This window comes from Delphinus delphis, chromosome 16 (assembly GCF_949987515.2).
Source record: "Delphinus delphis chromosome 16, mDelDel1.2, whole genome shotgun sequence".
Lineage (NCBI taxonomy): Eukaryota > Metazoa > Chordata > Mammalia > Artiodactyla > Delphinidae > Delphinus > Delphinus delphis.
In genome coordinates, this window is record NC_082698.1 from 73,934,283 (window position 1) to 73,948,362 (window position 14,080).

At 60.3% G+C, this 14,080-nt stretch overlaps 1 protein-coding gene and 1 long non-coding RNA gene across 3 annotated transcripts in view; one reads left to right on the forward strand and one right to left on the reverse strand.

Annotated features, from left to right (window-relative positions):
* RASGEF1A (RasGEF domain family member 1A) overlaps nt 1-11,292 on the forward strand; it is a 117,811-nt gene extending 106,519 nt beyond the window's left edge. Inside the window, exons 2-13 of one of the 2 annotated variants that reach the window (XM_060034975.1) lie at nt 1,025-1,225; nt 3,555-3,677; nt 5,526-5,663; nt 6,523-6,744; nt 7,353-7,427; nt 7,785-7,877; nt 8,364-8,466; nt 8,555-8,634; nt 9,400-9,591; nt 10,217-10,340; nt 10,762-10,834; nt 11,159-11,292. In XM_060034975.1, coding sequence (XP_059890958.1) covers nt 1,031-1,225; nt 3,555-3,677; nt 5,526-5,663; nt 6,523-6,744; nt 7,353-7,427; nt 7,785-7,877; nt 8,364-8,466; nt 8,555-8,634; nt 9,400-9,591; nt 10,217-10,340; nt 10,762-10,834; nt 11,159-11,183 — 1,443 coding nt within the window. In that variant the 5' untranslated portion in view covers nt 1,025-1,030 and the 3' untranslated portion in view covers nt 11,184-11,292. The remainder of the gene's footprint in view (nt 1-1,024; nt 1,226-3,554; nt 3,678-5,525; nt 5,664-6,522; nt 6,745-7,352; nt 7,428-7,784; nt 7,878-8,363; nt 8,467-8,554; nt 8,635-9,399; nt 9,592-10,216; nt 10,341-10,761; nt 10,835-11,158) is intronic. The other variant, XM_060034976.1, reaches the window with a different exon arrangement.
* On the reverse strand, nt 8,732-11,279 carry LOC132440016 (uncharacterized). The gene is made up of 3 exons (XR_009522481.1): nt 11,153-11,279; nt 10,721-10,891; nt 8,732-9,075 (listed from the first exon to the last, which is right to left on the reverse strand). It is a non-coding gene; the product is annotated as an uncharacterized lncRNA (long non-coding RNA).
* Nucleotides 11,293-14,080: the final 2,788 nt, after the last annotated feature.

The window sequence follows — 14,080 nt, forward strand, 5'->3', positions numbered from 1 at the left end:
CTTCAGACGCGGCCAGCTGCCCCGGGCAGTGAGGAAACTGAGGCCCAGAGGGCTGCAGACTCTCCCGGCCTCATGAGAGCCTGCAGCAAAGCCCGGCTGCAGTGCGAGGTGGGGACCCTCAGCCTCCATCACACTGAGCCCCCAGACTGCTGCCCAGCATCTGTGTCTAACAGGCATTTCAAATCCACGTGTCCAAAAGCAAGTTCCAGGTCTGTCCCCAAACCCCACCCTCCGAGCCCTTCCCCGTGCTGGTCAGTCTCTCAGGCGGAAGACTGTTCTCCACAGCGTCCAGAGTTGACCCTCCTCCCCTCCTCCTCTGCCATCACTTGACCTGAGCAATGTCTCCCAGGGTTTTGTCATGGCAAAACCCACTGATTGGTTTTTAGATCTTTCCCTTGCTGGGTCTCCACACGGCGGCCACGGTGACCTTCACCCTGAGTCAGGTCACTCCTTTGTCCGGAGTCCCGACGCCTCCTGTCTCACATGCTGCACCCTGGGCCCCCAGGTGTGTATTGTCTGGCCAGACCACTCCCCTGCTGATCACCTTCCCCTACACTGGCCTCAGGACCTTGGCACCTGCTGTCCTTTTTGCCTCGAACCTCCCTCTTTTATCCCAGGAAGCTGCACAGCTAACACCATCAGTCTGTCTCAGGGCCCCTCCCCGAGGCCGCCTTGATCACCCCCCGCACACTCAGTGTTCTCCTCCTGGTGCTGTTTTTCTCCATAGTTTCTCTTCTCCCACTGGGATGGAACCCCAGGAGGCAGGGCCTTCTGTGTCCAGATGCCTGGAATGAGGCCTGGTATGCACAGAGCAGGTGCTGAAGAAACATTTATCAGACACATTGATCAGCGGCTTCGGGGCCACTGAGGAGCCTGCCCGCCCGCCTGTGCTGACATCTAATGACCCCACTCCCGGCCCTGCCGGGGCTCAGGCTCTGCACCTGCACGCAGGCTGCAGGCAACCTGGGAGGAGGGCCTGGCGGAGGTGCCTTTGATGCCTCACGGCCTCATTCTTTTCTCCCAGGAAACTATGCCCCAGACGTCCGTGGTCTTCTCCAGCATCCTCGGGCCCAGCTGTAGTGGACAGGTGCAGCCCGGCATGGGGGAGCGAGGAGGTGGGGTCGGCAGCTCCGGGGACCTCGTCTTCCAAGACGGACGTCTCATCTCCGGGTCCCTGGAGGCCCTGATGGAGCACTTGGTCCCCACAGTGGACTATTACCCCGATGTGAGTGCCCCGTGACTGGTGGGATCGACCTGGGCTCCCGGGGAGGCTGCTGCTGGGATGGAGAGGGAGGTCCCCCATCAGTCAGAGCTGGACGGAGAGGCACGGGAGGCGCAGGGCAGCAGGGAGCCCCGGCCCTACCTCCTGTGCTTTCCTGCTCCCTGCCACCCTGGCCCCCAGCCTAGGAGAGGGGAGCCGGCAGCGACTTCCCTGCTGTCCCCAGGCAGGTAGGAGGCGACCCTGGAGGAGCAGGAGGGGTCTAAGGGGCAAGGCCAGTGCTTCAGGGTCCTGGTGAGGGTCCACCCGTCAGTGTCCTGTCTCTGAGCTGGAAAGTTTGTTTTGTGCATGAACCGCAGTGGCTCAGAATGAAAAGGGTCGGCCCCTCCGTGCCCTCCTGGGCACACGCGTGTGCGGGCAGGACGGGCCTTTGCCAACCCGTATCCTCCCTCTTCATCTCAAGGTGACATTGGCGCGTTCTCGGAAGAGCGAGAAAGAGTTCCCTTGTCACTTGTGGCTTCCCTTCCGCCTCCAGTAGATGACGTCTCATAGTGGCAGTGGGGCTGTTACCTGCTCCCCTATGGGTGCCCCCTCCCTCCTGAGGGCAGGGCCCTGCGCATGGCCTCCGGGCGACAGATGGGGCTGCGAGGGAGGGTGGGGAGGAATTGCCCCCTTTACCCTCCAGCTGGGTTTCCGGGACTCCTGGCCGCCCCCCCCCACCCCCACCAGACATATCAGGCCTCCTCCCTCCCTCCTGGGGCTCTGTCCACTCCTCTGTCTGTCCTTCCATCCACCCCGGAAATCCTCTCAGGGCCTGGCTGGGGCTGGTGGTGCCGATGTGGCAGCTGAGGTCCAGGCGGCAGAGCCGGGGAGAGGGGACCCCAGGCCCTGAAGATGTCTGGAGCAGGACCGCGGTCCCCCAGGGGCTGGGACCTCCAACCCCAGTGCTGGTCTGTGCGACAGTGGCCTTGTGTGGCGGGGGGAGGGGCCTCCCCTTCTTCAGGCCTGTCCCCGGGGAGCCTCAGCCAGCTCACCCAGTGTTGTCCCCAGAGTACTGTGCCCTGGGGTCCCAGCCGGCTTCCCAGGAGAGAGCCAAGGGGCGGTGGAGGTCGAACGGGGGTCCAGCTAGGCATCAGCCCGGCTGCCGAGCACCTGGGCTCCCCGCCTTTCCCTCACGGCCCGTGCCCTGCAGACGTGGGCGGCTGGGGACACGGCGCTCCGTCTGTCTCCCTGCTCCTCCTGCCTTGGGCTCTCCTCTGCCCCTGGCTGAGAGCTCCAAGGTGTAACAGGTGCAGCCTTCCTTCACGCTCTGAGCCTTCTGCTCAGGAGGGGCCCCTGAAGGTCCCACCACTGACGGGCCGGGCCCCTGGAGCACCCGTGCTGCACAGCCCAGGGACACCCTGCTGCTCCAGGGAGAGCCTCCCCAGCGGCCTCTGAGGGCTGCATCGGGGCAGGGAGGGCCTGAGGGCCGAGTCCCGATCTGGGAGGCTGCGTTAGGCTGGAGCACAGAAGACCTGCTCCTTTGGGCCTGGAGTGGAGGCCGAGAGTCCTGGGCGCCCCCGCCTGCAGCAGCCATGTGGCAGTAGATCACTGTCTGAGTCGAGTCTCCGGGAGACCCCAGGCAGCCTCCCCGCCCCCAGGTCCGCCCTGTCTGCAGGCAGGGGCCTGGTAAATCCCACGTCAGCCAAAAGCTTCCAAGAGCCCTGGGCTCTGCTCCCTGCCGCCTTTCAGCCCAGACCAGGTGCACCCCTCAGCCTGCACCGCGACCAGGTGACGAGGACGTGCGGCCTTGGGACTGCGGGGCCCTGGTGTGGCAGGTGGGGACGGGGCCCACAGCTGGCTAGTGACCACACAGCGGCTTGCAGCAGCTCCCAATGTGGGGTCCTGGGGCCAAGGAGGCCCCCACCGCCCCCCAGCCAGGCCCTGCCCCACTGAGCAGTGAGGATCTGTCACAGAGCAGGCTGGGCGCCTGGCCCGGGGAGCACCGTGGGCCAGGCCACAGGCCCACACAGGCCCGGAGACACCGCCAACATCCAGGTCCGGGTTTAGCTCCCGGCGTGGAGTAGGGGAGCATCCCAGCTGAGTAAAACCACTGGGACCGCTTGTCAGGGATACCTCTGAGAGCTGCTGCAAAGTGGGGTTTGATCTGTGCCTTGCACGGTGGGCAGGATTTGGGAGCAGTGAGAGAGGAGGAAGGGCATTCGAGGTGAGGTAACCACGCAGAAGGTGACGCTGGGCCCGGGAGGTGGGGACCAGGCGGAGGAGCAGGCCGCGGCTATACCTGGGGGCCATGCCGGGCCCGACTCACTCTTCACCCTCTGTCTCTTTCCTTCAGAGGACATACATCTTCACGTTTCTCTTGAGCTCCCGGGTCTTCATCCCCCCTCATGACCTGCTGGCCCGCGTGGGACAGATCTGCCTGGAGCAGAGGCAGCAGCTGGAGGCCGGATCTGATAAGGTAAAGGTGAACCCCCGGGCTGCTGCCCGTCTCCGTGCCCCTGGCTTCCCCGCTGGCTCACGCTTGGGAGAGAATGCTGCTCAGGACGGGGCCTGGCTGAGCCCGGCCCGGGCCTCTCCCTGCTGGGGGCAGGTCTGCTTGTCTGGCCTCCTGACATCCCTGGAGCAGGCCTCCCGGGGGTCTGCAGGGGCGCCCACCTCCCAGGGCGCTGGATGGAACTGTGGCTAGAGGAGGAGGGTGGCGGCTGCTGGACTGGCCCCCTGGGCCCGCCCGGGTCTCCCAGGATGCCCCCACCCGGCCCTCCAGGGCTCCCTGGCAGCATGCAGCACCCTGCATGCTGTGAGCCAGCGGGTGCTCACACCCCCTCCCGGGGAAGGGCCATAGCAGACAGTCCTGCCGGCTCTCCTGCTCAGTGCCAGACACTCCGGAAGGGAGGGTCCGGCTCCAGCTGGTGGAGAAGCAGCCTGGGTCACTGCTCCCTCCAAAGGGGGTGGCGGGCAGCACCCTCAGGCTAGAGTTTTCAGAGACTCAAATAGGGCTGTTTTTCACTGTCATGTCTTCTGATTGAGTCGGGCTTTGGGCAGTCAAGATGGGTAAGAAACCACAGCTCATCCCTGAGGCCCTGGGGCAGGCCCGGGGTCTGGTGCGGAAGCAGGGCTGGTGGGCGTACTGTCAAGGTGCTGGCAGGGCCTGTTCCGGATGACCTTCCCCTCTACCAGGCTGGACCTCCTGCCTCTGGAGGTTTGCAGCAAAGGTCTGTGACATCTGTGCCCTCTTCAGTCTCCTCTCCAGAGGGGCGCGTCCCTGGGTGTGCTGGGCAGGGACAGAGACAGGCACCCATTGCAGCCCGGAGATCAGGAAAGGCTCCTGAAGGCGTGGGTGGGGAGAAGCCAGAACAGGGTGAGTGGGAGATGAAATTCTAGGCTGAGGGTCAGCAGGGGGACAGTAGAAGCCTGAGAGGAGCCTGGGGTGAGCCCTCCCGCCTTCGTCTGTGATGACAGGCAGGGCAGGGCCTCTGAGAAGGGAATGCAGGGCTGTAGTTCCTGCTGAGTGCGGGGTGCAGCGGGCACCTGGGGGGAGTGTCAGCTGGGTGGAGGCAGCGGAGCAGAGGTGGGTGGAGGGGGGCAGGTAGGTGTAGGTGTGGGGAGTTGGGTCATGAAGGAGCTGGGCCCTGAGGGTAGTCAGGGCCGGAACGGTCCAGGGTGGCCAGGCAGGCACGGGGATCTGGTCAGGGCCAGGCAGGAGCCAAAGCGGGCATAGGAATGGTTTAGCGTACGTGAGCCAGCGCGGGGCTGGGCCTGGAGGACTGGCCGGGAGAGCATGGCCAGGCATCCCGCACCCCCTCCTTGGACTGTATGTGCGTGTGGACCTGGGCCAGTGGGAACTGGGGAGAGGATGCCTGGTGTGTCTGCGGCCCTTCCCAGCACTTGCCAACCTGCTTTTTACCGAGAGAAGGTGGCTGGGGTCTCTTGCTTAACGTTAATGATTTTGCTTGGTTTTCATCGTGTCCTTTTTTATGGGTAACTTCTAATTACAGCAAATGAAACTAATTTTCTGTGTCACGGTAGCGATAGGACAGGTTCTTTGAAAATGAATTTAAGTGAAAAAGAGAGCTGGCTTAAGGGGAATGTGAAGCAACGCAGGAATGACAAAACCGCAGGTGGACAGGGTGAAGGATGTCTTTACCCAGCAGCTCTCACCCCAGCGTCGGGGCAGAGGACACAGGTCCTGTGGGGGAATGGGTCAGAGGTGTTGCAGAACTGGGGGTGCTTGTACCGCTTGTCATCTTGTCGCCCACTCTGGAGGGTCAGGCCTTGCTTTATCCCCCGACCCCCCCACCCTCCCCAGGCCAGGCTGAAGTCCTTCTCAGCCAAGATCGTGCAGCTACTGAAGGAGTGGACAGAGGCCTTCCCCTACGACTTCCAGGACGAGAAGGCCATGGCCGAACTGAAAGCCATCACCCACCGGGTCACACAGTGTGACGAGGTGAGGTCCTCCTCGGAGCCTGGCAGAGTTCCTTGTTTGAGGGAGGGGTGGGTCTTCAGGGACAGCTCTGTATGTGGTCCCCTTTGCTGTCACTCTCCCAAGAGGACTGCTGGGTGGCTCCATTTGCCCCTCAGCCCCATGAGGGCCGCTCAGCTGGCCAGCAACCGGCCAGACTTGCCCTTGGCATCCTGCGCACGCGGGAGACCCTGTGGCCCGAGTGGGGTGATCCCAGGCCCCACCTTCTCCCGCTCTTTGGGTGGGTGGAGTGGGGGCCTAGCGAGAGGCCTTGTCCGTCTTTCCTGGCTCCCAGCTCCCGCTTGGTCTGCAGCGTTGAGACGGGCCCTCCAGAGAGGTTGGTCCTGCCGCCGGCCCCCATTGCGGGAGCCTGGGCTCCGTGTGCTCAGCACTTTCTGCCTTCCTGAGGGCTCAAAGCCCAGGGAGAGTGGGGCAGAGCCAGGGCTGCTCCCACCCAGGGAAGGAAGGCTCCTAGTCCTGGAGGAAGCCCTTCCGGAGTCCCTCGTCCCTACCGTGGGCCCCCCCTACGGTGGAAAGGCCACGAGAAGTAGCTCAGCTGGCCGCCACCCAGAAAGCCATGCTTTTCATACCCAGAAGCCTAGCCCTGGCTTTCAGCTCCCTTCTCCTCAGGACGGCTGTGGAGTCACCCTCCCCTGCAGCCCTCGGCAGAGCCCACACTGTGCCCTACTCTGCCGTCAGAGGCCCAAGTGCTCATGGCAGGTCTGGGTAGGGGACGTGGGCTCAAAGTTAGACGCGTCCCTGGAGATGAGATGGGTTCCTCCGGCGCGGTGCAGGTCTTGCTGCCAGCCCAGGCCAGCACCTTCTCCACCCCCGCCCCTCCCAGGAGAATGGCACGGTGAAGAAGGCCATCGCCCAAATGACGCAGAGCCTGCTGCTGTCCCTGGCTGCCCGGAGCCAGCTTCAGGAGCTGCGTGAGAAGCTCCGCTCACCGGCCATGGACAAAGGGCCCATCCTCAAGGCCAAGCCGCCAGCCGCGCAGAAGGACATCCTGGGCGTGTGCTGTGACCCCCTGGTGTTGGCCCAGCAGCTGACTCACATCGAGCTGGTTAGTGCTGCAGTGCGCCCTTCCCAGAATGGGCTGGGGCGTGTTCACTGATGCTCACGCTGGCACCTTCCCAACATGACACCACAGGGCCTTCCCCTGCCGGCCGGACCGGGGTGTCGGGAAGCCCGCTTGGCAGCCCCAAGCGCTGCCTCTGGCGGCTGTGTGTCCACCTGAGCAGAGGGTTTCTTGGTACCTGGGTCCCCAGGATCACGGCAGCCCCATGTTAACGGGAGGGGCTGGGGCGATGGGGACTGCAGTGGCCTCAGGATGGAAGAGCAGCTTGGGAAGAGGTGAAGGGTTTCAAGGGGGACGGCTCTCCCCGCCCCGTCCCCTCATCCTGCTTGTGCCCGGGCTGGGCAGGGGCCCTGCACATAGCAGCCGCTGCTGAGGCTCTCGCCTCCCAGGGGAGGGCCTTCCAGACCCTGGGGTACATCTGGGGGGCCTGCCCACTGTCTGGGTGCTCTGATCGAGGAGGGGCCATGGCTGAGGGGCACGCCTGCAGGGAGGTCGTGACTGCTGCTCTGACACGCCCTCCATGCTGCGTGTGGGGCCTGCCTGAGGGTGGCAGGCTTGTCACTCCTCCTGGGCTGTCTCCCCGTTTCATCCAGGAGAGGGTCAGCAGCATCCACCCTGAGGACCTGATGCAGATCGTCAGCCACATGGACTCTCGGGACAAGCATAGGGTGAGTGGCTGCGGCGTGCTCCAGGGTGGCCGGGGGAGGGTGCGGGGGCCTTGCCCAGACGCCTGAGCGCCTCCGGAGTGTCGGGCCTCACAACCTGACGATGCACGTAGGTCTGGCCTTGCAGCGCCTGCCCCACAGCTCAGTGGACAGCCACGCAGGGTGCTGCATGCTGCCAGGGAGCCCTGGAGGGCCAGGTGGGGGCATCCTGGGAGACCCGGGCGGGCCCAGGGGGCCAGTCCAGCAGCCACCCCCCTCCTCCTCTGGCCACAGCTCCTTCTGAGGGCTCTGAGGGTGGGGCTGGGGCGGCAGCTACGGGCAGGGTCCTCGGGCTCCCTGTGACCTGCTGTGTCCCCACAGTGCCGAGGAGACCTGATTAAGACCTACAGCCTGGAGGCCTACGACAACTGGTTCAACTGCCTCAGCATGCTGGTGGCCACCGAGGTGTGCCGGGTAAGTGCCGTGCGGCGCACACAGCAGCAGGGCCGGCCTCATCTCCTCCTGACCCCACCGTGCCGCCTGGGGCTCTGACCCCTGTACCCCGCAGGGGACGGAACTTTGCAAGTGGAGATAGGAAGTTTTTATTGCCAGGGCCTTGGGAGCGCCAACCCCCAACAGTAATGCCTTAAATTACAACAGAGACCCATCCGGGGAGGCAGCCTGTGCCCAGCATGGCCTGTCAGCTCATCTGGGTCTCCCTTGGTCCTCTCAGACTACCCTCCCGCCTCTCTGCCCAGCATCGAAAATGCCACGGCTGCATTTCCTGCCTCTGCAGCCTGCGAGAATCCCTCCACCCCCGGCATGACAGCTCTGAGGGCCCAGGGCAGCTCCCTCCTGGGGAGGCCCCTCCCTAGGCCCAGGGCACTGCCCTTTGGGGGCTGGTGTGGTAGGGGATGACCCCTGGTGGGGACCGCGCTGAGCAGTCTGGCTGCCCTCCAGGTGGTGAAGAAGAAGCATCGGACTCGCATGCTGGAGTTCTTCATCGATGTGGCCCGAGAGTGCTTCAACATCGGGAACTTCAACTCCATGATGGCCATCATCTGTGAGTGTGCGGGCCCCAGGGGCTCCCCCTCCAGCACGGTGTGGCCCATCTCCTCCCGCCCTGACCCTAGCTGTCGCCCCCCCCGCAGCTGGCATGAACCTCAGTCCTGTGGCAAGGCTGAAGAAAACCTGGTCCAAAGTCAAGACGGCCAAGTTCGACGTCTTAGAGGTAGGCACCCTGTCTTGTCCCGAGTCAGCCTGAGGAGGGCTGGGCGTCCCATCACGCTCTGGCCCCTTGCTGAGGGCCTGCTGCCCCGAGTGCCGTCTGATGTTGGGTGTGTCCGCTGACCTGGCCGCGGCGCCCCCAGAAGGCAGGTAGCCCATGCTCTCCTCGGCCCTTGGGCCTTGAGTCAGAACTGGCATCGCCTAAAGCAAAGCTTGGGGGAAAGATCAAGGAGTTTGTCGGCAAAAGCAGGCCGACAGCCCCAGGTTGGGCAGTGCCGACCAAGCAGAGACTGGCCTTTTTCTCGTTCGACTTCCATGGTCTCGGACCATCTGGGGGGCCCAGGGGCTGAGAGGCGAGTCTACAGCCTTGACCAGATGTATTTGATCAGAGAATCCAGTTTTTGCAAGTGTGTGTCTTGTGGAGCTGGTCAGGTTTGGGAGGTGTCTGTGAAAGCACAAGGGCAAAGGAAGGTTTTGAAAGGAAGGAGGGGAGACCCAGACTTAGCAGGGCAGGGAGGAGGTGTGTGTGAGCTTCAAGATTTCTCTACAGCTTGCCCCGTGATGCCTGGACCCAAAGCCAGAAAGTCCCAGCCCAGTGCTCAGACACGTGCCTCTGGGCTTCCTTCCCCTGTGCTCACTCCTGGAGAGGCGGCCTCTTCTGGTGACGGTACAGGGCCACCCTGAGCTGTTTCCTGTAAAGGGGCCTCCTGAGCAGCTCTGAGGGGTGCAGGGGGAGCAGTGCCCACCATATCCTCCCGTCTGCCCACAGCACCACATGGACCCATCCAGCAACTTCTGCAACTACCGCACAGCCCTGCAGGGGGCCACACAGAGATCCCAGATGGCCAATAGCAGCCGGGAGAAGATTGTCATCCCTGTGTTCAACCTCTTCGTTAAGGACATCTACTTCCTGCACAAAATCCACACCAACCACCTGCCCAATGGACACATTAACTTCAAGGTCAGCTCAGCCCCCTTGTGGTCTGAGGGGAGGGGGCCAGGCTGTCCCAGCACAGGGTAGGGCAGACTTCCTGGCCTTGCTTTAGGACAGGCAGAATCCGTCTGTGCCATGAGAGCTGCCAGGCCGAGGCCCTGTGGCAGAAGGGCCTTTTAGGACTGAAGGCTCCAGGGTGGGTCATGGGTGCCGTGACCTCAAGGTATGAGGGTGGCCCCAGTTCTGGGTGGATGATCTGGTTACAGTGCTAGGAGCCCGAGGGCCCCAGAGTGAGATCCTGGGGTGTTCTGGTTGGTGGGGCTGTGCTGGGTGTGGCTGGGACGCCTGACTCAGCCTGGAGTGACAGATGAGGGGCTTCTTGGGGGTCATGCACAGCAGAAGCACAGACCTGGCTGCAGCCCGGTGGCTCAGGCGGAGGGCAGGACTGAATGGCCTTGGAGACACCGGCTGGCCCTGTTGTACAGAGTACTTCCACGGCTACGGAGTCAGCTTTGTAGGGCCACCGTCCAGTCTCTCTGGGACCAGGGAAATGATCAGCTGACCAAAGCCAGAGCCTACGTCCCCTGCCCTAACCAGGGTTTTCAAGCTTAAGGTGACAAATGAACATCCAGTTGGTCTTCTGCCCCTTCAGAAATTTTGGGACATCTCCAGACAGATCCATGAGTTCATGACATGGACACAGGTAGAGTGTCCCTTCGAGAAGGACAAGAAGATTCAGAGTTACCTGCTGACGGCTCCCATCTACAGCGAGGAAGGTGAGGTCCACCTCTGCACACTGTAGAGGTCACCCTGACTCGGGCAGGGTGCTCTTCCAGGGTTGTTATTCCCATGCTACGCTGAGGAAGCTCAGCTCACAGGGGTGAGTGCATGAGGGTGGGCCATGGATAAGGACAAGAAAAGATCAGGCTCCCGAGGCCACTTGAGAGAGCCAGTACGTGGTTGGGCCAGTGCTGCAGAACCAGGAAACGTCTGAGTCCCCAGGCAGGTTGCCAGGAACCCCATGCAGCAGAGGCCTGTGGACCAGCCGAGGCCCGAAGTTGCTGCCCCCTTGGTTTAGGAGTTCGTTCCCGGGCCTCGCTCCACCCTGGGAAGGGAGAGTTTGAGAAGGGATAACCGGGGTGGGAGGCAGACTGACCGGGTGTGGACATGGCTTCTGCGGGGCTTCTCGTCTCTCAGCTCTCTTCATCGCCTCCTTCGAAAGTGAAGGTCCCGAGAACCACATGGAAAAGGACAGCTGGAAGACCCTCAGGTAGGAGAACTCCAGCAGCAGTCCGGTGAGCCCCCAAGACCAGCCCCATACCAGAGTCTACAAGGAAGGGAAAGGATGGGGTGGGGGTAGGCATGATGGGTCTGCCCTTTTGAAAGGCGGCCGAGGGCACCTCTCCACAGACCGGGGAGAGGAAGGCATCCCCGGTACAGGCTGAGGACTTGGGGTTTGAACGTCCCTGACCCCTCCCTCAATGGGCGGTTCTAGGCAGCCGGGCCTTCCCCTAGTAGCACAAGCCTGCCCTCTGCTTGCTCAGGGGAAGGGCCTGCCCGCCTGACCACTTCCTCGTTCCCTGCTCACCTTTAGGACCACTCTCCTTAACAGAGCCTGAAGGCACGGATGCAGCCTGCAGACGCTGGGATTAAGCACACCTACGTACTGAGTTTTAATCTTGAGTGATGATGGGCTGAGATGAGGCCTCACTGGTTGGGGTCCATTTTGTACATAACTTTTATGAAAAAAAAGAAGTAATTATTTCATGCATCAACCTTTGGCACTTAAAGCTTTTTGTTTATGACAGGGCAGGGCCCTGCTTTGGGGAGGGGTGGGGAAAGAGTATCATGGGAGATGGCATCCATGATAACATCTTATTCTAATGAAATGTAGATTTTTATTTTCTACTTTTGATTATTAACAAACATCTTACAAAAAAATACTTAAAAAAACCCAACCAAAACCAACGTGAGCCCTGCCTCCTTTCCAGCCAGTGTCTCTGATGTCGGGGTGAGTGCCTTAGAGGGTTCTGGCAGGCCCGTTCTCGCCTGCAGCCAGTGCCGCTGGAGGCACCGGGGAAGCTCTGCCCTCAAAGCGCAGGCCCACAAGGTTCTGGCAAGAAGGGCTCGGGTGGCCCGGAGGTCTCATTTGCGTACTTCCAGAAGTGAACCTTGAATACGGGCTTTCCAAAGTTTACATTTTCATTTTCCTTTATCAGGGATTTATGGGGGTTGGGGGGAGGGCAGGGGGACACCTGGCAGCATATTTTCTGTTGGAAGATGTCTGGCAAATTGTTCTTCACCTACATTTTAGGAAAAGAGAAAATCTAAAATAACGTAAGGAGGGAGTCATGGAATTGTCCGTTTTCCAGGCTGTAACTTTGACACACTTACTTAGCTGTAATGAAGCGAATACAAAGTATAATTAAGGATGGGGACGTATAAAGCCATCTTGAAACTCAAGTACAAAGTCAAAAGAAGCAACTTACAAATCAGTATCCTCCTTCCCTCTGGGTGGGGGATTGAGCTCCCCTAACGGAGTGTGAAACATGGAAGGTTAGCCAGGCCAGTATCTGCTGGAGCCCACTCACGTAAAGCTGCCCAACATTTGGAGGTACTTTCCACACCCGAACTCGAGGAGTACTCTCCATTTTCTGACTTCCCGGCCATGGGACAGTGACAGCCCTGCTCCCTCCAAGGCCAGAAATGGGCAATCCATGCTGACTGTATCTCCCTCATGGCGGGGCTGTCATTCCATCCAAGCAGATTTGGAACTACTCACCCTGTTTCTCTCCACATGGCTGGCTTCCGCCGGAGCCTCCAGCTGGCAGGCCTGGGTAAGGACAGTTAGTTGCTAATTCCCAAAACTCCTAGGAGAGCCTGGAGATGTGAAGGCGAGGCCTCAGGGGGAGGTGGCTCCATGATCCGCTGCTCATGTCGCCCTCAGCCCAGGGTGGAGCAAGGATATTTACACTGTATTGTCACAGTGTTTTTGCACTTTCCAGACGTTCTAGATAGTACATATTGTATATTGACAGTACAGATTGCTTTGTTTATGTATTTGAGATAAAGAAAGGTTTAAAACTTGAGAATATATATTTGGAATACAATGTTAGAACCTTTTCTGTCCATGTGTTAAGGAGCTTTCACATCAGTGTGCGCTTCACTTGGTCATCAGTTCTAGTACTGACCTGACACAGTGCTACATTTGCTACTTTATTTTCCCAATTTGACACATACCCCATGATGTTTTGGTATTTCGAGATGATGAACTCTGCGTATAAAGCTGTACTTTATAATAATAAAGGATGTCAACTGTTGGTGTGACTGGACGTACTTGCATCAATAAAAGAACATGTTGCTCCCCTCGTGTGCCTGTTCTCTGTGCGCGGTTCTGTGTTGGCAGGAGGCTTGGGGATGCCAGGGCCAGGGGGGAGGACGAGACTGCCAGGGCCACCACGGGCCTTTCAGAGATGGAGCAGGCAGCTCTCACCTCCACATTCTGACAAAGGGCTTTTCAAATAAACATTGCAAAACAAAACAAAGCTGTATAAGAGGCATGTTCTCTGCTGCTTTGCTTTCCTCAAAGAAAGATCCAGAAGGATATCACTAGCCCCTTGAATTACATGGTCATGTCAGTTCAGGAAGCCTACCTTAAACGACTCTCAAGGTTCCTTTACTGCAGGGACTAACAAGAACCTTCAGTGTCCACGGGTGCTGAGGGTCTCTCCGGGGGCTGGGGACATTGGGGAGTGCCTGCCGACGTCTTTCTGCTGTGCGGTTCTCCTTCCGTTTCAATGGGTCACGCTTAGGAGCACTAAATAAAAGGGATTTGTGGAGGGGCACACGAGAGCTTGTGGCACTGAAGGAAAAGAACTGAGACGCTGCTCTTCTCTGGCCTGTCTCCCACTGCCACCCTGTCACCAGTGCCCAGGCTGGATGAGGTCTGCCCACGACAGCTCGCCAGACCTGGCTCTGCTCCTCCAGGGCCAACTCAGCCTGTTCGAGCAGCAGCACCCAGCAGAACACTTTCTGTGCTGAGGGGGTATTCTGTACTGCATCACCCAGTACAGTGCTGCTAGATACACAGAGGGACTGAGCCCTGAAATGTGGCCAGTGCGACTGAAGAACAGAACTTCTAAACTTACATACGTTTAAATAGCTAGTGGACAGAAGGCGAGGCCTTTGGGGCCTCATCACCTGCTGCTGCTCCACGTGCCTTGCGGAGTAACAGCACACAGTAGGTGCTCAGGTGTTTGTGGAGCAAACTAGGACCCCTGTGAGGATGCCTAAGTGACTTCTGGGTAAGTGACAACACTTTTTAGGTCCTTCCATGTAAGGGCCTCCTTACTTTCTTGGTAAAGTTACTTTTGCAAGTTTCTACCTACCTCAGCTGAAGAAGGAGCAGCACATCATCTGGTCTGCATCTTGGATGTGGAGCTGGGAGCAGGACGCGAGCTGGCTTGGCTCGGCACGGCCCTGTCCTTCACCCATGGGTGGTTCCTCCAGGCAGTGC